This window comes from Borostomias antarcticus (genome assembly GCF_949987555.1).
Source record: "Borostomias antarcticus genome assembly, chromosome: 12".
Lineage (NCBI taxonomy): Eukaryota > Metazoa > Chordata > Actinopteri > Stomiiformes > Stomiidae > Borostomias > Borostomias antarcticus.
Window position 1 is genome coordinate 8,136,579 of NC_140245.1, and position 23,235 is coordinate 8,159,813.

Sequence of the window (23,235 nt, forward strand, 5' to 3'; positions counted from 1 at the left end):
AAGGGAAAAAAATTAGTCCATGCTATTAGTCCCATAGCGTATAACATACTTATTTAAATACAGGCCTTCCTGTCATCATTTTGCTGGCTGGTGGGCTTTCTGCAGGTATTGGTTTTCTGTGTTGTTTGTACATCCATTAATGTCGGAGGGCTCTCTCAGGTAGATGATGGACCTATGCAGCTGTCTATGTTTGCTTAGAAGGAGAGACAGCTGTGTTGCCTACCTCAGGATATAAAACTGAACCCTCTTTAGGCATAAAACTGAACCCTCTGTAGGCATAACTTTCCAATTTGACTCTACCATCTTCACTGATGGCTCTATAGACTTGTTGACTCATTGTTAGCGTGTGTTTGTGTGTGTGTTTCAGGGCTTTTGATCAACATAGAAGGATAAACAGAGGTGTCCAACATGTTGAGAGAGGTGGGATCCAATATCATGATGTTATACGACTACCTCCTGAAGAGAACTGGTGAGTGTGTTACAGGTTTGCCAAGCTGCCAACACACAACAACCTTATATTAACACAGCGTTAGCCAGTCACACAACTGAAAAGCTGGTGGTGCGGGTGGGCGGTATTTGAGTTTAACCAATTCAACTCGGTTACAAGTGCTTACAGTCCACCAAAGACGGTCCTGGTCCCGTTAGACGTACAAATTGTTAAAGGTGCTCAGTTTGATTTCTCTTTTCTTTTTTCGGCCACTAGATGGGGCAGTGGTGCAGCGTATCAGATATAAACAAGTGGGCGTTTTCACTCCATATATGGATATATATATGAATATATATATATATATATATATATATATATATATATATATATATATATATATAATACAGAAATACATGGTAGCTAATGTAGGGGGACTAAGCTGGCTAACGTTGCTTATGAACCTGAATTTAGCTACTTACGCGTCGAGGAGAAGAAAGGCGAGCTCCGAGTCGCTTTTGATACCCAAAGTAGCTCCAACCTCTCTCCAGATAGTAAAAGCCAGCCCAATATTGATTTGTGTACATGATCTTCTTTTGTCTGACTCTTTTTTTAGCCGAAGACCGTGGTGTCTTTGCTCCCGGACTATAACTACTTTCAGCCATGTTCAGCTAACGTTAGCTTTATAGGCCTATTCCCAACGGCCATGTCTCAAACGTCCATCAAGATGACGCTGCCCCTCTCTTATATACGGTGTCGTTCAGGGGGTGGGGCACAGCGCCGGGCCGGCTTCTCGCATAATAAAAAATAAATTCTGCATTTGCTCCACAGGCACGACACTGTTGGCTATATTTTCTGTACAGATAGTTATGACTCCATCGGACCTATTTATTGCATATTGCATTTTTTTTTTTTACAAAAAGTGCAGTAAATCGAACAGAGCACCTTTAAATAATAATCTCAACTAAGCAGTTGAGATGGCTTTTTATGTCATTCAAAATGGCCGCCAAACAAATGCGGTATTGATAAGCTTCTGTGTTGTTTGTGCCCAGATGCCCGGCTGAAGGGCTACCCACTGATGCAGAGCCCAATCCATATGACCACCATCCTGCTGGCGTACGTTGTCTTCTCCCTGTACCTTGGGCCTCGTTTCATGGCCAACCGCAAGCCCTACTGCCTCAACTCGGCCATGATCACCTATAACTTCTCCATGGTGGCACTGAACGCCTTCATAGTTTATGAGGTGAGCAAAGCCGTCTCTTAACGTGGTCTGCGTAGTACTAATGGTTTCTTTTAGGGTCACAAGCCGTTTTATTAAGTGAGCAAATCATTGGAGCCTGCTATGAAAGTTGGCGTTTGAATATTTCGTTCGCTCAACTGGTTTGAATTATAGTTTGAGAATAGCTGCATTAATCTTGTGAGAAAGGAGACATACTCATATAGTTTCTTTGGGTTAGTGACATGAAAGCTTTGTTGTGTTTGCTTGCCTTGCTCTCTAGTTCCTGATGTCTGGCTGGGGAACAACCTACACATGGAGATGTGACCTGTGTGACCTGTCCAGCAGCCCACAGGCCCTCAGGGTAAGCTGACCAATAAATACATTAATTCGTTCTTAATTGATCCTCAATAGAGTGGTGAACTGATGTCATCATTTTGTAGGCTTTAAGTTAGCATTGCCGCCATTGTGATTTGTAGTCCAAAATCCCAATGGGAAAAATGAATGGGATTTGCGAAAAAAATCTGAAAATAAGATCTGGGTTTAACAGAGAAAAGGTTCTAAAAGTTGAAATGCATCATTGAAGATGGGCTTTGTGAATTTTGATACCCTTAGTTGGTTCTGAGGTCAATGTTGTTGAGATATGCTAACCATTATTGAAACTGGACTACAAGAGTCAAATGGCTGCCATTGTTTTCAAAGCCCGAGTTAGCCCTAGATCGTGGGATTTCCCAAACTGAATAAATACCATACATATAAACACAAAACTGCCAACCTTATTTTCAGCATTTTTAGCAAATCCCATTTATTTTTCCCATAGGGATTTTGGACTGCACAATGGTGGCAATGCTAACTTTTTTTCTAACCTCCCCACTCTATAGGGAATTGATTTTGCCACCAGCAGCACAGTTTAAAACAATGCAAAGCACACAGCAATCATCATCCAAAGTAGATGATATAACACACATAACACCACCTCTGGCACACTTCAAATGGTTCATCTTACAATACATACTGAACATACAACAACACTACATGATATGCTGGCTTCTTGTGTGTTATCTGGATTGTATTATGTTGCTCCAGTGTGTCAGGCAGTGTAAATTCCCAAGCTATTGTGATCCCCGAGTTCACGTAGTTCTGCCTCTTCTTTCATCAGATGGTTCGAGTATCCTGGTTGTTCTACTTTTCAAAATTCATCGAGCTCCTTGACACTGTAAGTTTCTCTCTCCAAGCATCATCTTGTCGACACGATAACGTGATTTGATATTGGCCCTTTTGAATTAGTGTTGTCTAAAAGTAACTTGAGCCGTTGATTTTCTCTCAGATGTTCTTTGTTCTAAGAAAGAAACACAGCCAGATCACCTTTCTACATGTCTTCCATCACTCGTTCATGCCTTGGACCTGGTGGTGGGGTCTCACCATAGCTCCTGGTAAGCAGTTTATTTTTAGTTTGCTATTCTTCACTTCACTGCCTTCAGCGCTTTATTCTGCTCTTAGTCACAAAGGAGATGCACTTGTGAGTTATGGCAAGTAGTAGTACATTGACTTTTCCTACGTTAAATGCAATTATTGCTAAATGAATGTAATATAATGTAATGTAATGTACTGTGGATAATGTAATGCAATGTAGATAATGTAATGTAATGTACTGTGGATAGTTTATGATGGTGGCACCCACACAGACACACACACGTGCGCGCACGCACACACACACACACACACACACACACACACACACAGGCAGGCGCACACACACACACACACACACACACACACACACAGTGTGGCAGAGTCCACCAAAAGTCGTTTTGGATAAAAGCGTCAGCTAAATGACTAACATAATGAAAGCAGAATTCTTCACAACACAATCCTGTGCACAACCCCTCCACAAACCAGATTTTTCACTCTAGACTGTCACCGAATAAAAACTTCTCACAAGAAACAGGCTACAGGAAAAGAGTGAAATCCTAGATTACATTTTGGTGCATTCGCTTCTATACGTGACGTGTCCGACTGTCCGTTCGTGGCATGGCCAATATCGTTGCACACCAGCAGAGGGCAGTAGAGATTGTTCATAAACCTGCACTGCTTACTTCACCACCTGGGTGTGATTTTTCAGAAATGTGTTTTATTCCAATGGTTCAGCAGTGTCTTTAAAATCTGTTTGTGTTTCGTGATCTCCAGCAGCGGGAATGGGTTCTTTCCATGGCCTGGTGAACGCCACGGTCCACGTCATCATGTACTTCTACTACGGTCTGTCTGCTGCAGGACCTCGGTTCCAAAAATACCTGTGGTGGAAGAAGTACATGACCGCCATCCAGCTGGTACGTCCCATAGCCACAGTTACTGTGATCTGTCATGCTGGGTTCAGACTGGACGCAGAAGCGTCGTGAGGCACAAATGCTCAAGCGAAGCAAGAGCATGGCTGTTCACACACCTGGGCTGTGTTCAAATTCAGCTAACAGAGGTGAACGTTCGTCGCAAACATGTTTTCTCCAAACGGTCACATTTGAACGGCTTTTAATGAACGTTCCAAATAGTTCACATAAACGCAACACTCCCCATCTGGGAGCACATCTCCAGTAAACCTGGGTCGATTGTGATCCTTGTTCCGTTACTGGCGAACTACCTCTCCAGACTGTTAGCTTCTGTTAGCAAATGTTTGCGGCAAACACAAAGCTAACGGAAAATAGTTCGCTAACGCTCGCAAACGTTCGCTGAATTTGAAGTGCAGAAGTGCATTTCTCTGCCCCGGTCACTGAGCGTTTCTGCTCCTCTGCACTTTATTCACACATATTTGCTCGCGGTTCGCGAAATAAATAGACCAGGTGCCAGTTCTATCGCTGCAGGGCGCGAGGTCAAATTAGTCAACATGGGTCAGTGTTGTCACAGGTCAAATTGGTCAACACATCAGTGTTGAGTGACACCCTACTTGGAGATGAGACCTGAAGTTGAGGACATAAGTGTATCGGTCCCACCACCCTAGCGCCTGCTGTCTGCTCATCATTAATCCTTCCCATCCGTCTTCTCTTCCCTCCTTAGGGGCAGTTTGTGCTGGTTTCCCTCCACATCACTCAGTATTACTTCATGGAGAAGTGCGACTACCAGGTGCTTGTCTTCATCCACCTCATCTGGATCTACGGCACCTTCTTCTTCATCCTCTTCTCCAACTTCTGGCTGCAGGCCTACGTGAGAGGCAAGCGGCTGCCCATGACTACGGCGGAGAAGCCCAAGCAGAACGGCTTCGCCAACGGTGACGCCAAGCTGGTGCCCAACGGCAAACCGCTGGAGAACGGGACCGTACACCACACTAACGGCAGAGTCTTGACGGGCAAAGTGAAGGAAGTCTAGCATCGCCTTTTCCCCTTTAGGAGTTAACAGAACTGACACTCAGAAGGAGCCTCCATGATGCCACAGATTCCAAAATGCTACTTTCTTGATATATTTTCTTTTTTTTCTAAATGTATATTTTATATACTTATTTATGCACAGTTTTTGGGATATGAATGGCGTAATCGAATTAGCAGTTGGTCCCTACTTGCCACTGTGTTTTGGGTGATTTGGGGGACTGAACTGTAAAGATGAAGAGAAATAGTCATTGTCACGGAGTCAAAGCTCACACTCAAGTTTGAAGAACTACTAGCACTGTTGGAAGAATGACAGTCCACCCATTGACATTTCCTTCTGGTTGTTTGGCTGACTGTTTCATGAGGATATTGTTTGATTTAAAATGAATGGACTGCAGCACCCTTGTAAATAAGCCAATGTCATTGTTTTCAGTGTTTGTATTTAACTTTTGAAATAAAAAACATTTTTAAGCAGAAGACTGATTTTTCAGATAAACAGCATAAAATAGCATCTGTGTGAATCCATAGCCACAGTTGTGTTTAATGTCAGTCTGCAATGAGCATGCTTAATCATAGGTGGAGTCAAAACCTTTATATGGCTGCTTTAAATGCTTTTCAAAACCATGGTCAAAATGACAACCAACCATTTCCCTATATACAAAGTATTTGAGTCATCCCTAAAGGCACCAAGACCTTAACTCAAATCATGTAACTTGTGCGGGCTGCACAAGACTCAACAAATCAGTGTACAGCTTTTGGTTAACTTGATACACCCCAAATAATTCCAAACTCAGATGCAGTTGATGATGTTGATCTATTAAAATCAGTGCAAGGTCCCAAAGGTCAAACCATATAAACCCAAAGTTCACCATAAACAATATCAGAATCCCTTATCAAGGTATGGTGGGGCCACTACTGTAATAAATGCATAGAACGTAAAAGTGACAATCTTTATTAAATAGCAAAAAATAGTTGCTATCTAATTTACTAAACAATGCCAGAACTGTCGTGGTTGAACTGATGAGGTCTTTTTTTTTTTTTATCAGATTGTCTGATAATGTGCTGATATATAATGAACATATCCTTTAAGGAGAGGCTTGATTACAGCCATTTTAAGAGGCAATGGTACATGTCCATTCCAGTAGATAAGGATTAATTTATAATGTTTAGTAAAGTTTTGCCAATCACATTCACAGGTAATAATTCTTCACTAGTTATTTGGAGGGTATAGGATCCAATATGCAGGTACAAGATTTTGAGGATGAAATCAGTGCAGTAAATTCATCTAGCTCCATAGAAGCAATAAAGTCAAGTCGTTCAGCTGGGCCAACTGAAAAACTCTGAATCTTATCTCTGATCCCTTCAATTTTTCATCAAAGAAATTCATGAATTCATTACAACTGCACGATGGTGGTATTATAGGGTCAGTCGAATATGGTTATCTGTTAATTTTGGAATAGTACTGAATACAAATCTGGTCTGGGATTAGAATTGTTCTCAAATAAATTGGAAAAGGGTTAGATATGACAATCTGGCTGTAGATGCTTTCTTTCCAAGCAAGTTAAAATAGGCTACTTGTAGTTTAGTTGAGCACCATTAACATTTACATGAAGCTTGTTTAAAGGACTAGTTTGGCACAGTATTTAGCATTATAAGCCCTGTTATAAGGTTATGTATGATCATACTACTGTCCATATGAAAAGGTTGACAGACTGCATTCTTGAGATACTAATGCCCATTGCTACTGCTCACAGCTACTGTAAGTAGCCTACATAATCTCTACATAATATAGAGTATCCTTCAAAAAAAAACTTTTCAAAAACAGGAAAGTGGTCACTGTCCGCTGATATACTGACATAAAAAATTATTTCAAAGTATGCTCCCTATCGGATTTTATTTCGCATCAAATCCATTGACTTGTGTAGACACCAAAGCCAGAGATGTTTAGATTAATTTGCAACCGGAAACCGGAAGGCCTACTTATGAATTGTTTTGGTTTGTAGTTTTCTGTTGTTCTTGCCGTCTTGTGTGGTGCGCTCATGCGTTTCTGGTCTTTGAAAACAAGTTTTTTTTTTTTTTTTAAGGTTTAGCCTTGTCTCTTTTAGGTGGAAACAGAAACAACACTTGGAATAGAATAGAAAGTGTAATTTGCCATAATATATAACCAGCACATATACTTAGGAATTGTTATTGCTTGTGCTTACAGTAATAGGCTCTGTGCACCAGCTCCACTACTTCCTGAAAGTCACTTGGCATCTTTATTTCCTGTCCTCTATGATTGGATTAAGTGATTAATCAGGTGTGCGCTGGGTCTGCCGCACACCTGATTAATCACTTAATCCAATCATATAGGACAGGAAATAAAGATGCCAAGTGACTTTCAGGAAGTAGTGGAGCTGGTGCACAGAGCTTATTGATCTAATCAGTTCTCATTCCAGTCCTAGGTAGCTAGACATTTAAACCAAACAGGCAATTTACTATCAGTAGTCCAGCAGTCTATTAAATCTTATCTTCATATCCCACCTTATCATGGAAGTGTCCTTGATATGACACTGACGGGGCTTCCATGCCACGGATCCCAAAACTTTCAAATGTATATTTTGACAAATGACATAATGGAATTAATAGCAGTTAGTCCTTACTTGCCCCTTAACGGTTTTAGGTGATTCTGGGAACTAAGACATGAGAAATGGTCCTTGTCACGGATTATAAGCACAAACAGTGATCAAATGCCAAAACAGTAGGGGTAGGATAATAAATGCATCAAATGTCAAAACAGAAGGAGTGGGAATTTGTAGCGATCTCACGATTAGATTTTCATTCTTGAGTCAACGGGTGAATTTCAAAATGACCATCGATGTGATGGAACTTTTCCACCTTTTGACTACCAGTAAATACCACATCACAATTACTACATGAAATATCCCCCCCCCCCCCCCCCCATGACCCCTACAAAATAGAATGTGAATGCAAGTGAAAATCTTTATTAAACACAGAACAGCAAATAAAAAAATTTAAAAAACAGTTGATACATAATTTATAAAGCAATGCCAGAACATCACGGTTGTTGACCTGATTGATGTGCTAAGCAAGTCTTTATCGGATTGACTGATGGATGATGCTGCTGGTGGATTTCACAGCCCTTTCCTTGGCCTTCTTCTTGACTGGGTCAAGCTCAAAGCTCTTCCACAGGCGAACGGTTTCATCTCCAGCCACTGTAGCGACAGTCGAGAAGTCTGGACTCATTGTCAGGTTGAGCACTCTGCCTTCATGCCCTGGGGAAAAGATTATTCAAGATTAGTGCCTAGTTGGCACATGACACAGTTGTCATGAGGGAGGTCAGGTTCAATGTTTCTAGGCCAGCCACTTACCATTGAGCTCTGCAACTTTGGTGAGAGAGGGGTATTTCCAGATGACCACGTTGTCCTTGGCAAATCCGTGGCCGGAGACCAACTCTTTGTAGTTGGGCGCGAACACCAGAGAGGAGACCTGGAATACAGAATCAGAGATTAGATGATGCCCATCAGACGCATGCCGTGAGGACTAGAGCTAGGGTTATTGTGGTCACCTGGGACTGGGTGTCCAGGGCGCTGATGCAGGAGCCACTGTTGATGTTCCAGATGCGGATGTGTCTGTCACTGGTACCGCCTCCCGTAGCAAGAATGTTTGGTTGCCACGGGCACCAGGCCAAAGCCTAAAGATATTCAATCAAGAGAACCATGTCAGGCAATCATCCAGTTAGCGATATTAAACAAGACAACTGCCATGCTTCAGTGGGAACAGCAAGTGGAGGGCCAGCTTGGTTAAAGCCCCATCTTAAAAAAAACAGGATGAAGCATGAGGTTGAGCAGTTCACCTTGACCGCTCCCTGGTGTTCGGTGAAACCGTGGAGCGGGCTGTCGCTGTTCCGGCTGCCCTCGTTCACGCCAGGCCACACACAGACCAGGTTGTCGTTGCCTCCGCTGGCCAGGTACCTGCCGTCAGAGGACCACTGCAGGCCACAGACCTCCTGATAGTGTCCTGACAGGGTTTGAATGTGGTGGTCCGCCACCCTTACGTCATGGTGGTGGATGTTGCCTGATCGGGAACCGCTGGAGAAACAGGAGACCACCACAAGAGCCAGTTAATGTACACTGGTACACTGGATACACAAAGTGACAGACTAGACAAATCTGGAGCAATCAGAGGTATACTCAAGGCATGGTGAAGACTACAGGGACCATGATCCTTGTAGAGTTATGACTACACTGACTATGAAACGTTCAGCAACATGGAACAATTAAAATGTGCAAACTTCTCGAATTCATGTACCATTGGGAATTGTCCTTAGGATCACATGTTGATGCATTTGACCTACCTGGACAAAATGTGATTGTTCCAACTCAGGCAGCCAATTCTGCTAGTGTGGCTGGTCATGCTACGAAGTCGTTTCTGGGCCTCCACATCCCACAACTATGAATGAATTAACAATGCTTAGAAAAACAAGCAAGAAATAACCTAATACATATTGATGAAGTGTTCTTTTTGGCAGGGGGTATATCCCATTCACCTGCACTTTGCAGTCACTGGTGCCGATGGCAAGGAAGTTGCCCTCTTTGGTCCAGGACACTGAGCAAATGTAGTCTTCCTCTTGCTCCATCTTCATCAGCAGGATGATGTCGCCCTGTGCAGCATCCCACAGGTACACACTGTTGTGAAGAGCTACAGCCAGAATGTTGCGACTGCTCCAGTCAAGGAGATTCAAATCTATGGAAACAAAAGAAGTTGAGTTTGAGCTCCTCTTGCATGTCTCAAAACTAGGAATCCATTTCAATTCTTCCATAAACATTTGTAGCAGAGGACTTACAGAAGTCATTTTTTAGTTCTGGAGCGTCTAAGATTCTGTCAGGAACTGAAGCGATGTATCTAGTCTTTTTGGTTGAGGCTGGAGTATGGACCTGGCTGTAGAGGACTTTCAAGTTGTTCTGATAACCTGCAAAAATAAAAAAGCAAATAACAATGGATCACAAGACATGATAACTATAACTTCATGTATAGACTACGCATCAATGCTTGTACCTTCTGGAGCATACAAAGGCTTCCCTCCCAGATGGAGAATCTTGGCCTCTTCAACATCATATCCATTGAGTGACACAGACCAGGCTTTCTGTTGCTCCTTCAAAGTAGACAAAGACAAACAAGCTGATTACAGAATCACACTGACGAATGAGAGACAGATGGTCAAAGGTAGTTACTCACTGCTGATGCTGCTTCAGCTACAGCGTTCGTGTCCATGGCCTCGTTCTCCTTGGAGAGCAAGAAGCTTGCCACATCCATCTGTTTGTTGTTTCGGGTGGGAATGAAACGGTCACCTCCGACTTTGTTGGGTGTGCACTGGGGGGTCTTCCCATTTTTGCCTAAGGAATGAATGGTTACGTTTTGGAGGCTTCCAAACCATGCACTATACACACACACAATACAACTAATACAATACATTACGAAATGTACATTTCTTTGGACGTTTCAGTTGGTTTGGACTTACGTTTTCCAACCAATACCTGCTAAACGGCTAAAGCAATACTAGCCAGTTGTTATGGTAACGTTATGGCTAGCTTAGCTAATGTTAATCTCTGGCTATAGCTAGCTAGCTAGGCCTAAATCGTTAGTTAGCTATTCAGAAACGTTACCTGGCGTTTTGCTCGGCGTCTTGGACACACTGACAGACCTATTCGCAGATTTGCTCGGAGACAAGGCGTTGTTGATGGACGTAGAGGTCGAAGAGGTGGCTTTCCTCTGCCATCTCGCCATGGGTGCGTTGGTGATTGGCATGTCCAGCTTCAGAATGCTGTGAATATCGTTTTCGAATCCAAACTGCGCCATGATTGAACCAGCCTTTCAGATGCTCTGTTGGAGCAACACAAGCTTAACTTTAGTTAACGTATTCCACTGCCAGCTGATAACAAACCAACGGAATAAGTTCAATTTATAGCGCTAACTAGCAGGCCATCCTGAAACCGTAGGCTTACGTTAAAAAACATTGCCATGGTTACAAAAGCTTTGCTTACTGTAGGACACGTTGTCGTTAATAAAATGATAAAGTTAGTCGTCATTAGTCGAAGCTAATGAAAACAATACCATACCTGAAACTGCTGAAACGTTACAAGCTCTCTCACAATGCTTTCGAGTTTGAATTTTTCAGATGGCTGTGACGAATCGCTTTAAATGTCCAAATGCACTGCAACGATTGGTTTGTTCAAAAGATGTTTAGGGTTGCCCTGTAATCTGATTGGTGGAGAAGACACACTATCTCCTGTATAGACAACAATGTCGGAGAAAATCTCTTCCCGTTTCTCACGCCTCTCCAAAAGAAGGGGGGTTCAAATTTATAGCGCCGCTTACAGGCCAAAATTATTGTAGGTAATGCGCAAATGCTAGAACTATGGGCACCTTCTTTTATACACCCATGTCATGCACTCTAGAAAACAGGCTGGCGACGTGTGCTGCTCCAGAGCTTTAGAACACTTCCAGCCTCTGTTAGGCAAGCAGGGTCCATCACATCATTCAAGACCTTTCTCCAAAACTCATCTCTTTAAACAGGAATATAGACTGTAGTAAGGACTTCATCTTTGTTTTTGTTTTACATTTCAATTATCTACTTTGTCCAGCGCATTGGGTTCAAGAAATGCACTATACAAGCCTATACTAATATTACGTGTTGGGAGTAACTGATTACAAATTACTTTTTCCAGTAACTTGAATGTAAGGGATTCGTTTTCAGTAATCAGATTAGTTACTGACCTAATAAAATGGGATTACTTTGAGCTACTTATGTGCGTGCCTGCTCCCTTTCATTTGGTTGGTGGCCACTGCAGTCATGGCTGAACTGTATGTTATCAGGGTCGAGATGTGCCAAGAGCGCTGGTATAGGATCAGATTTTCTTGTGTCTATTATGATCCAAGATGCAAAACTGAATCTAGATCACTTCTATGATTCGGGTAAGAATGGATCTGGTTTTAAAAAGTAATTCAAAAGTAAAGTGATTAGTAACCCGATTACTTTCCCCGAGAGTAGTCAGTTAACTAATCTAATTACAATTTTAGAGAAGGTAATCCGTAAATTAACTTGATTACTTTTAAGTAACTTGGCCCAACACTGATTATTACTAATACATCATTTGAAACAGCAGACAAAAACGTGAGAGACATTGAAATATTTTTAATTAAGTCATAGCAATCCAAAAATTAAGTCTGAAAACCCCAATATATCCTGATTATGTATACATCTCCCTTTTAAAAGACCAACAGCCGCATATCCTGATTATGTATAAATCTCCCTTTTAAAAGACCATAAGCCGCAAACATGAACAATATATATATATATCTCCCCCTTTTAAAAGACCAACAGCCCCAAACATGAACAATAATTATAATGGCATTTCTGGCAGTAGAAAAACATTAGTCACATTCAAATGAGACTATTAACAATTATCACACACAGATGTGAACCAAGACCCACTATGAATGCTTCAAGTGTGTTGGGTTGAGGTGAAGGAAAGGCAAGCTTGGTCTGCACAAACCTATTTACACATCACCACTGCCATTAGAAACGGGAAAGTATAGGCACCAAATTGAGGACAAAAGGCAAAAGAGCTGTGCGCACATCCAACCTTAGTAGGCCAGGTGCTGGATCTTAGAGTACATACGTTTGGAAAGAGCAAAGATCCACACACTGATATCTCCCGGTTCACTTTATTGAAAAAATGCAACGTTGCGACCCTTCCTTCCAGAAGTTGCCTGATGAAGACCTAAGGGTCATTTTTTTCAATAAAGTGAACCGGGAGATATCAGTGTGCGGATCTTTACTCTCTCCAACCAAATTGAGGACATACAGATTATAAAGTGCATACATTTATCGTCATATCATTTTTGTGAAGTGCAGTGACCTGGAAGCTAAAAACTCAAGTCTTATCAGTACAGTGCCATATAAGTTTAAGTTAACACTCTTTGAGAACAAGATTCTTTGGGTGACAGGACACGTGGTCAGACCAGAGCAAGCAGCCTTGATGCAATCTTATTGGCCCAAAGCTGCAGAGTAGTGAGACAAAGCCCAGAGCAGCTTTAGTACTTTAGAGGACTTGGTAGTCCTTCCCTTCTTGAGGTGGTACGTTGACGTTGTGGGAATAGTGAATAATGGACCCAATGACACCTGCTAGAAGGGGAAAAAAAGGAAGCACCTTTACATACCATGGTCTGAGACCAGCCTGATCTCATAAGCAGTTATAGTCAGATATTTTCTACCCACTCAACCAAACAACCCATCACTTAATCTTTAATCTTCTACTAATCTTTATGTCTTTCAAGAAAGGAATTAACAATTTTACCTCCAGGATGTCCTAAAGTTGCGAGAGAGAGAGCATGAAAGAGAGAGAGAGACAATGAAGTATTGTAGGTCATGTAAACGTTGTGCCTTGTTTATGGCAGAGCATCAGTAATATACACATTCCTTTACAGTCTGTAATCATGATACTTCTAACAACACAATGGACGAGCATGTCACAAGGGAACACGTCATCACATCACCTGATTATTACACGATTAGGAAAATATACCTTTCAGCCACTAACCTTGTTTTTTAGAAATTAGGAAACTGGCCATGGTCAGCACAGCGAAGACCACTAATGCCAATGCTGGAGACAAGACAGTCATCATGGACATCCCTGAAATATAAAGACAAGTATGCATGAAACTAACATACTGTAGGCCGGCTACTGGGGATATGATGTTTGACACCCCCAGGGTAAAATAACTAAGCATACCCACTAGCACACACACATACATATACACACACATACCCACTAACACACACACATACAAACATGAAAGATTAATTTCCTATAACCTACCGCCCGTCGTGGGCTCCGATCGCGTCAGCTGCTTCATCAACGTGATGCATCTCTCTTGTAGCTGCATCCTCTCCTGTCTCGTGCGCTCTGGGTTCTGGGGCCAAAGCCGCCTGAGAGCCACACCCTCTGCTACTTCACATGTCCAGGTATCCGTGACTCCGTCTAGAGTCAGATAGATCCTCCCGTCGTATAGGATATGGTCAGTCAGATGCACTTGAACCCCGCGCATTCTACATTCTCGTATGCGTTGGATGGTGTGGTTTTCTATTGATGTGAAAAGAGCAAAATAAAAGTTATGGAAGACGAATTATTTGCAGTCAGGCTATATGGCCATGTGCTGTAATCAAAACGATCAGTTAGGTCAGAATGGACCTACTTGGCGTGGATTGGTTGACAGTTCTCTCTTTCTCCATAGTCACAATTGCGTTTAGAAGGGAGTGGTTGCCATCTTTAGTCCACGGAGCACTGAGAATACCACTGGCGTCTTCCCCGGCGTTTGAGAGATGAACTCCGTTAACTAAGACACGCACGGTCTCCGCCCCGTTGAATACTCTCGAGTGCTGGAACTGGATCACCATGTCTACAACAACACAGAGATGTAGTGCGTAAAGGGGGCGGAATGTTTGTTTTTAAAGTTAAAATGTTTGAATGCCTATCATTTTTCTCTCGCTCTCGAGTAGATAGGACAAATTAAAAAATTAAAATACCATAGAGCTATAGAAAAACGTACCTTTAGGAAGAGCCCAACACAAGTTGCATGTTATAATGATGGCAAGTACAGGTACACGCATTGCAAGATTCTCGGTTGAGGTGGGGTGCGAAGCTCCGGGAGGTAGATCAACGGTAGTAGGAGGTCTAAATATCCGTGCTTTTAAGCCTATTATGCTGGCGGAAGGCTACCATTAACACAAATTGTTTGCAGCTTCGAAGTCTCATGTAGGTATTGTTGCCACAAGTGGTTTCCTGTTGTGATCCTTTTAAATACGAATCAACGTTAGCTGAGGGTTTCGTTTTCATTGGTTGATGGGAGGTTAGGGCGGTCTGTCCTGTATGGGGGAGGTCCTTATCTATAGTGGATGGTTAATGTCGCACTTTGATAAACCCGAGATCATGGATGTACTAAAATAACGAGATAGGCTTCCAAAGAAGGGATGAAATGGCAATACATTCCTATTTTGTATGTGGATTAGTCCTTTAGCCATTTAAATGTCAATGCATACTATACCTGGATCTACAATATAGGACAAATTCTCAAAAATACAATCTGGCATGTTGATTAATAATTACTTTAATATGGAAAAAATATCACTCTCTTATCTCTGAGTAGCCTACAGAACGTTGTGTCGAGTCATTGATGCTGGGTTATATATTATATAATAGGTGCATGTCCTTTAAGTGCACGCACGCCACCCAGTGCAAATTGTGCACACACAAGGATTCAGTTCTAAGCTTTTAGAACTGAAAAAGCAATAGATGCCTTTAAAGAGGGAGGATCCTGGTAGTAGCCTACTTCTTGAAGAGGTGAGTTTTGAGCCTGCAGCAGATGGGAAGCGACTCTGCTCAGCGTTTCCCACAGGATTTTGGCCAGCTATGGGGGGTGGACCTCCGACCCTCTAGGGGGGTCCGGGGTCATGCCCCCCCCCCCCGGGAGAATTATTAACATTGTTAATTTAGATGCATCAATTTGGCACACTATTGAGAGCAAAATCAAGAAGCCATAGCAATTTAATCATCGGACCACATTTGGTTATGAAAGGGGATGGCAAAGAAGTAGTCATACACAAATCATGGTAAACGAGAGATGACTTTAATAAATAATAATCAATATTAAATAACATCCAGTGTCGTGCCCAGTCTTTTTCAATGAAAATACAGGTAACACACTGACAAACAACTCAATGTGCCAAAGACAACATTTCCATCTACTGTACAAAAGGCTATTTAATGCAACATACTGCAGACATTAGCTTTTCAAAATGTCAGTTCTGAAAAAGAAAAATCTGGGAGAAAATGTGCCAGTGGAAGCTGAAATGACTGCAGTTGCTAAAAAGAGGCAGCTGACCATCATCTAATAGAGATCCCACAGAACGAGGCTTCCCCTCTGACACTAATAGCTGCCACACACCAGGGCAGAGGGCCTGGACATCTTACTGGTCTAATATATCTCCCACCCTCTCTCCCTCCTTCCTACCATCTAATGAGCCTCTGACACTAACAGAGTGCGAGTGTGTGTGTGTGTGTGTGTGTGTGTGTGTGTGTGTGTGTGTGTGTGTGTGTGTGTGTGTGTGCGTGAGAGAGAGAATGATGAGTGAGGGAGCTACCTGCCCTGCTGCCTCTACCTGCCCTCCTGCCATCTGAGAGTCAGAGTCAAGTCCCTCTCTCTCTGGACTGCTGGCTGGAGACGAAGCTCTCCTGCCTGAGAGTCAAGAGTCAGTCCCTCTCTCTCTCTGTCCCTCTCCCGCCACTGGCTCTGCAGGCTGCTGGCTGAGGCTGCTGGCTGGAGAGGAGGCTCTCCTGCCTGGAGAAGCCGTCTCTCCTGTTGTAAATAAACATTTCACTGTTAGTTAATCCACTTTATTTTTTGACAAAAGCGTATGAATAATAATTATTAATAGGCAATATGTTTGGCTATTGACTTGGCATCTATTGCTACGTTATCCTAGCTAGAAAGCCAACGTTCCTCAGGCTCCGCAGCAGTTTCTTTATCTGCTTCTACTCTCGCTTTCTTCTTGAAGAATGTATGTATTGGTCTGGTACTCATGACCTTTAAGTCAAGAGTACAATCATATTAGCTAAGCTTAAGACAGTCCCGTTTTTCAATGACATTGGCCTGACTAACGTTACATGCAAACCTAACGTTAGCTAGTGCTAGCCTAACTTTAGCTAGGTAACGTTGCTGGTAGCTATTTAACAGTCTAGCTTGCTAGCTGGAAAATTCGCGTTACATAGACTGGAAAATTAACGTTGCAGAATAGCCCAAATTATGTTTGGACAAGTAGACAACTACAGTGGATATTCTATATGGATTGTATTGTATATAGTGTAAGTAGCTAACGTTAACTTACATCAAACAACCATATCTCAACTCCGTGTGGAATTCCAGCGTGAATCAATGCAGCTGTGTGCAATTGACACTTCCAACAAGTGTGATTGGCACGCGACCTATTTCAATCCACGCGATTTGCGGGGGGTGGGGAGGGGGAGGCCCAGCAGAGTACCATGAGCACAGCGCAAAACACAACAACGTTTGAGTTTTGTTATTTATTTATGAGAAGTAAAAACTTTTGATAACCTTAATTTTGCAGCTATGGCGGGCCGCCATTAACGAATTGACGTATGGGAAACACTGCTGTCCTGGTGCCAGCTAGTGGGCAGTTCCACCATATCTATGGGTTCCACAACTACGGGGCCAGGACAGAGAAAGAGCCGTGACCGTGTCGTTCGAGTGCAGGGGCCTCGAAGTGACGGTCGCACCGAGTAGCAGCCTAGGCCTAGGGGGGTTGACCGTGGCCTGGAGGTATGAAGGAGCTGTTCCTTTCATTCCCCTGTAGGCTAGTACCAGAGTTTTAAACTGCATGCGAGCTGCAGGGAGCCAGTGTCAAGAACGGAGAAGGGAAGTTGGAACGGGTGGTTGGGGTGGACATACATCTGACGCCATAAACACAGACTAGAATAGCCTACAAGTAGTAACTGGACCATATGACCAGACATACAGCAAGTATATCCATGCCATAATAATCTGTAAAGTTGTTTTGATAGAAAAACAGAGGGGTTCTCGTCCCTCGATGCCTTGATGGGGCATGCATGGAGAGTGCCAGCGAGTGCAATTACACTAAATGACGCAGTGACACTGGTTTCAGGCAGCATTACAACATTGACGCTCAAATACAAACAGGGCAAACCCGCACCCCGCTAGATGTGCTTTCACAGGATTGGCTGATCGGTTGTCAACGAAAGGGTTTACAGGAAATAATATGGCTACCCTATCTGTTGGAGAGCCTCAAGAGATGGAAGGTGAGTGGACTTGACATTATGTCATCACAGACAAACACTATAAACGTGAATTAACTATCACTTTAAGTAGGCAAACATATTTCCCCGATATAGCTAACATTGGCTATATGTGGTGTTCAATGCTCTCCATCTCCAACAGCAGGCTAGCACTAGCTAGGTTAACGCGTAGAGGTAGCTAGCTAGCTAACGTTAGCTAACGCAAGCCAGTTTTTTTTTATTAACTTAGTAAGTGTTGTAACCCATATGTGACGTTATCACATTGATATCTGCTTTTTGACATCTGTTATCTTTGGCCAGCTAGCTGGCGCACCTTGTTGGTTTGTAAAACCAGCTAGCCAGCAACGCTAGCTACGTATACGGAATGTTACGTAGTGTGCCGAACTAGCTATCGTCAAAGTCTTCAGAACGTCAACACCCCAGCGTTTAGCTACGGCTAATAATGTGACAAAAGCTTGCTGAACAATGGCCGACTTTCGTCCTCGGCTTGAATGCTCTTTAGCTGGCTTGGCTAGGCAGCAACACCATGGCATGCATACTCAAGAGTTTTGCTGACTTGCTACAGCTAGCTGGAAAATGAGACAAGGTCCTCTCTGCTGCCCTACTACTGTAGCTAGCTAACGTTAGCTGTATCAAAAGAGGCATTGATGCTAAATGCTAAGCTTGACAGTATGTGCGCTTTAGACCAGGAGATTCAATGCCAGGGTGTGTTTGAGTTTATTAAGTGAGAATTGCAGCCTTTCTTACTCATTTCTGTTTTATTTTTGTAGTGGACCGGAGGGGTGAGTCTGAGGAGTCTGGAGATGATGAGACCAGGAGGAAGAGTCTTAATGGGGAAGTGGACCCCAACCAGCCTTCTGCCACAGGTAAAACACCACACACACCTTAGACCCCATCCAAAACTGGGACGAAACACTAAAATGAAGTATGTACATGTACACCAAAGGACTTGCAGTAGATTCAAGATTTCTTTGTCACATGTAATGTATGTGTGCACTTACGGTCAAATGTTCCTGCCGGCTCCAAGTTTATGCATAATACAGATAAACTCCAATACTCAATTTACAAATGACAAATTTACAAGTTACACATTAAGTACCATTTCTATACAGTATAAATATAGGTGTAAAATAAGACAGATCCTGGTCTGGATAGATTATATACATGCTATATATGGATATGGATACATAAATACCCCGGGAGCGAGGCCATGGGTGTATTATATACATGTTATAGCTATAAATAATCCTGGGGGGGATAATATATATTGACATTTGCATGTGGTTATGTTATGAGTATCAGTATAAAGCTAATGTCTCCCCCTCCATCCATCTTTTCAAACTGCAGTCAAAGAGGAGTCTCCAGTCGACATGGACACCATAACCCTGGACCCAGAGGAAACGGTGAGAGCAGGGAGGCTTGGAGTCAGTTTGCCTCCGTTTTTTCTTTTCTGATGCAACTAAATCTATATGTGTCATTTGTCTCTTATCCTGATTGCTCCTTTAACAAAATAGTCCTTTCATATCTGTCTGTTCCCAACTGCATCTGCTTGTGCTGTTCTTGTCATTATGTAGTTATCTCTGCCTAACACAGCTCCTGTCAATTCCTGTGTCATACCCAGGATGTTGATCTTATTCACTGTCGGATAGGGAAGATTGAGGGATTGGAGGTGCTGCAGAAGGCCAAGGTCGGTTGGTATGCCTTTTGGTAACAGATTTTTTTTGTGGGTTATGATAATCAGACCCTATTTGTAGGCTGATGATTTGGCTGTGTTTTCTCCATGTTTCATGGGTGTTGTTTTTTTTCCAGACACTCTCCCTACGTCAGAATCTCATCAAAAAGATAGAGAACCTGGAGAGGCTAGTCTCCTTGCAGGAGCTGGATCTCTATGACAACCAGATCCGCAAACTGGAGAACCTGCAGAACCTCACAGAGCTGGAGTGAGTCTGACAGAATCACACACACACACACACACACACACACACACACACACGCGCACACACACAATGTCCCACTTGTCACCACTCTGATGGAGATTTTTGTTTGATTGACAGACAGCTAGACGTGTCCTTCAACGTCCTGAGGAAGATCGAGGGTCTGGAGCGCCTGACCGGGCTGAAGAAGCTCTTCTTGCTGCACAACAAGATCAGCTCCATCACCAGCCTGGACCACCTAACTGGCCTGGAGATGCTGGAGCTGGGCTCCAACCGCATTCGAGTGAGAGGGCCGGGGTCAGGGGGGGACAAGTGGCTGTCACTGAAAGAATACAGCATACAAACAAACATGCATATATCAGTGGATATGGATATACTGACTCATTTGAGACCATCTAGTATTTTTCCCCTGATTGGATAAGGTCGGCATTTGACAGTTTGTCTCAACCAATCATCAGCATGTCACGTCATGTCATTGACGTGAGTGGGGCGAGCCATCCCTCTTGAAAGCAGATCAACCAGAGAGCAGCAAAGGTCTGAGGAATATGCAATCTAATGTTTGCGTTTTCCCTGTTTTTGTTTTTACAGATAATCGAGAACTTGGACGCGCTGTCTTCTTTACAGAGCTTGTTTCTTGGCACCAATAAGATCAGCCAGCTTCAACATCTGGAGGGACTACACAATCTGACGGTTCTCAGCATCCAGGTACACCGACCAGTCAGCCGTTAAACCCGACCCGAGTCACCTAAATTACATTTGGCTCAAACAAATTCACAAATGTGTTTTCAGTACTGTGATATAGCTGCTTAATCTACCGCAAACTGAATTGCATATGGAATTGATTGATTCTGTGTTGGCACTTATCTGTGGTTCTGTTATGAGTTCTTTAAAAGTGGGGTAACAAATGTATGAAAAATGTATCTGAAACAGCGGTTCTGTGTATGCTAATGCAGAGTAACCGCATCACTAAGATTGAGGGTCTGCAGAGCCTGGTGAACCTAAAGGAGCTCTACCTGAGTCATAACGGCATTGAGGTCATGGAGGGCCTGGAGAACAATGTGAGTCACACACAACCGCAACAGCACAAGATTAGGGACAGAACTGTACCTTGTGTAGCAACCAGCAATGCAAACTTATATGCGTTTTCCTTATTATTTTTTTATACATATAAAACGGATTTGGTCATTGTGAAATCAATGATGTGTATTATAAAATTGTAAATTATATAAGACTTAAACCAATTAAAATTATTTTTGGATTGTCCTCTGCTAGAAAAAACTGACAACTCTGGACATCGCAGCCAATCGGGTAAAGAAAATTGAAAACATAAGCCATTTAACGGAACTGCAGGAATTCTGGGTAAGGAGGATAAATGAAAAGGTTTTTGATGGAGAATATTTTAGTCATTGTCATCATTAAAAGTGTGGGTGTTTTAAGTCTAATGGATATTTCTTCAGACCAGAAACTTGAGATAAATCTTAAACAAAACTAATCTTATCTATATTTCACTATTCATCTTCCTTAATTCTGCATTCATTCTCATTCTCTCTCTCTCTCTCTCTCTCTCTCTCTCAGATGAACGACAATCAGATAGAGAACTGGTCAGATCTGGACGAGTTGAAGAATGCTAAAACTCTGGAGACAGTCTATCTTGAGAGAAATCCCTTACAGAAGGATCCCCAGTACAGGCGAAAGATCATGCTGGCGCTGCCCAGCGTACGCCAGATTGATGCCACATTCATCCGCTTCTGAGGCCTCCAACCATGCAGCCCGTCGCCTCCAACTCAATCCCCCCTCCCCACTGCTCTGGCCTCCAGACGGACCTATTGTTCAAATTATCTTGCCATCACACACACACACACACACACACACACCCACAATCCTAAACACTCCCAACACATACTTTACACACATCCAGGAATCGATCATCAACTGTCATTGCTTACCCGCTTGGCACACAAACACATGCACGCATGTTATATATTCATGCACAAATTGACCTATGCTATTGTGTAAAAGTTTGGTAATTTGTTGGGCTGGGTATGGACTAGTGCTGTCAGCTGTCAAAATGATCAAATTACCTCTTAACCCCCTTTCCCTACCCCATCGCCCCCCCACCCACCCACATACACCTAACCTTTGAATGTGGGATCAAGTAGAGGGTATAGATGCCCTCTGTATACCCCCACACATACACACACCTCACTCTGTATAAAATGGAGGAGGCAGTCTGTTTTATCTCCTCATCATTGAAACTGCACTTCAGTCTCATAAGTGGGAGGTTGTTTTTTGGAGTAGTTGTGTGGTAATGTGAGTATTATCTTGGGAGGTTTCTCAGACAGGCCTAGTCCAGCCTCACGGTACAACAATGTGAGCTTGCGAGATCACGATGGTCTCACGAGGCTATACAAACCTGGCATCAAAGTCTTTTAAAAAAATATTTGTTTTAAAAGAATGAGCTTTCTCAGATGTATAAAGGATATGACACTACAGTAACCCTTGCTTTTAATTGTTTCCTACATGCGTCCCAGCCTGAGCTATTGCTCACAGAATAATAGTTGATAGTTGGCTTGGTTGCTTCTGGGTAATTATGAACAACTCACTCGCACACTGACTCATCCGTGTCGTATCTTGTAGTAAAATGCTAGAGTGCACTTGATTTACTCCCTTTTGTATTGAAATGCTGCATCTTTTTGTGACCCGTTTTCTGATTCTGACAGTAGAGAGTGGCTGCAGCTCTAAGGTGGAGGTGAGCTGAAGTTAAACCACATAGCAACTCTCAGTAGGATCAGTAGAATGTGTTTTGCAGAAGAAAGTGAGCTTGGGTGTATCTATCCACTCAGTTACAGGGGAAATGTTTGAGTGAACAGGTGAGCTTCAATGACTTTTCTGGTTTGATTTAAATGCGATCAGATTGAAGGAGTGTGGAGTGATCAGTGTTTTGAGAGCTGCTTGACCAAAGTAATGGACTTTTTGCAGAAGAGAGCAAGGACTATCTAGTTATCCAGGTATAGCCAATAGGCTATGGAAATGGTAGCCTACTAAGAAGAACTTGGCTTAATATTATTTAAAATAAATGACAGCTCCATGCATTTCACTTCGGTTTGATAGCCTAACCATTGTACCTCACTGGGGAAGACATTTTTTTTGTTGTTGTTTTGCATTCTGGGTCACTCAGAGGAGTTCCCACACAATTCATGTTTATTTTTGCTCATTACTGCTTCGTTTATTTTTTATTGAATTGAATGTAAAGACTAAATAAAGATGCCTAAAACGATATTGTCTAATTCCCACACGTTATTATTACACATGAAACCTGTGTAGAACATACATATCTATGAAATAAATAAACAATTCAATCATCTAAATTGTATGCAACTACAGTAACTTCTGAAGTCGGTAAAATACATAACCCACA

The 23,235-nt window shown here is 42.6% G+C and overlaps 4 protein-coding genes across 4 annotated transcripts; 2 read left to right on the forward strand and 2 right to left on the reverse strand.

Moving 5' to 3' along the window:
• Nucleotides 1-408: 408 nt before the first annotated feature.
• elovl1a (ELOVL fatty acid elongase 1a) lies at nt 409-4,994 on the forward strand (the record flags this gene model as incomplete). The annotated part of the gene is made up of 7 exons (XM_084446653.1): nt 409-469; nt 1,477-1,667; nt 1,924-2,004; nt 2,800-2,856; nt 2,968-3,073; nt 3,828-3,967; nt 4,686-4,994. The coding sequence occupies 7 exons, from the start codon at nt 409-411 to the stop codon at nt 4,992-4,994; spliced, it is 945 nt and encodes a 314-aa protein (XP_084302779.1).
• Nucleotides 4,995-8,086: 3,092 nt separating this feature from the next.
• On the reverse strand, nt 8,087-11,135 carry cdc20 (cell division cycle 20 homolog; the record flags this gene model as incomplete). Its single annotated transcript, XM_084446640.1, has 11 exons — nt 11,110-11,135; nt 10,657-10,873; nt 10,229-10,386; nt 10,049-10,145; nt 9,837-9,962; nt 9,540-9,736; nt 9,348-9,442; nt 8,847-9,081; nt 8,559-8,684; nt 8,362-8,479; nt 8,087-8,265 (listed from the first exon to the last, which is right to left on the reverse strand). Exons 2-11 carry the CDS (start codon nt 10,847-10,849, stop codon nt 8,087-8,089), a joined length of 1,524 nt encoding a protein of 507 aa, XP_084302766.1. The 5' UTR covers nt 10,850-10,873; nt 11,110-11,135.
• Nucleotides 11,136-12,230: 1,095 nt separating this feature from the next.
• On the reverse strand, nt 12,231-14,815 carry LOC311316542 (uncharacterized protein). The gene is made up of 6 exons (XM_084447412.1): nt 14,603-14,815; nt 14,249-14,452; nt 13,873-14,136; nt 13,594-13,686; nt 13,351-13,362; nt 12,231-13,175 (listed from the first exon to the last, which is right to left on the reverse strand). Exons 1-6 carry the CDS (start codon nt 14,661-14,663, stop codon nt 13,096-13,098), a joined length of 714 nt encoding a protein of 237 aa, XP_084303538.1. The 5' UTR covers nt 14,664-14,815; the 3' UTR covers nt 12,231-13,095.
• A 3,011-nt stretch (nt 14,816-17,826) lies between these two features.
• On the forward strand, nt 17,827-23,032 carry ppp1r7 (protein phosphatase 1, regulatory (inhibitor) subunit 7). Its single transcript, XM_084446578.1, has 10 exons — nt 17,827-17,886; nt 18,654-18,749; nt 19,231-19,286; nt 19,505-19,570; nt 19,693-19,823; nt 19,938-20,100; nt 20,406-20,522; nt 20,771-20,875; nt 21,090-21,176; nt 21,393-23,032. The coding sequence occupies exons 1-10, from the start codon at nt 17,847-17,849 to the stop codon at nt 21,567-21,569; spliced, it is 1,038 nt and encodes a 345-aa protein (XP_084302704.1). The 5' UTR covers nt 17,827-17,846; the 3' UTR covers nt 21,570-23,032.
• Nucleotides 23,033-23,235: the final 203 nt, after the last annotated feature.

What these genes read in the sequence shown, in the direction of transcription:
- LOC311316542 (XM_084447412.1), bottom strand. Translation starts at nt 14,663, where the DNA reads ATGCGTGTACCTGTACTTGCCATCATTATAACATGCAACTTGTGTTGG. An exon ending in TGTCAACCAATCCACGCCAA is followed by an intron (nt 14,137 to 14,248) that starts GTAGGTCCATTC and finishes TCACATCAATAG; the next exon opens with AAAACCACACCATCCAACGC. An exon ending in ATCGGAGCCCACGACGGGCG is followed by an intron (nt 13,687 to 13,872) that starts GTAGGTTATAGG and finishes TTTATATTTCAG; the next exon opens with GGATGTCCATGATGACTGTC.
- ppp1r7 (XM_084446578.1), top strand. Translation starts at nt 17,847, where the DNA reads ATGGCTACCCTATCTGTTGGAGAGCCTCAAGAGATGGAAG. An exon ending in CAGAACCTCACAGAGCTGGA is followed by an intron (nt 19,824 to 19,937) that starts GTGAGTCTGACA and finishes TTTGATTGACAG; the next exon opens with ACAGCTAGACGTGTCCTTCA. An exon ending in CGGAACTGCAGGAATTCTGG is followed by an intron (nt 21,177 to 21,392) that starts GTAAGGAGGATA and finishes TCTCTCTCTCAG; the next exon opens with ATGAACGACAATCAGATAGA.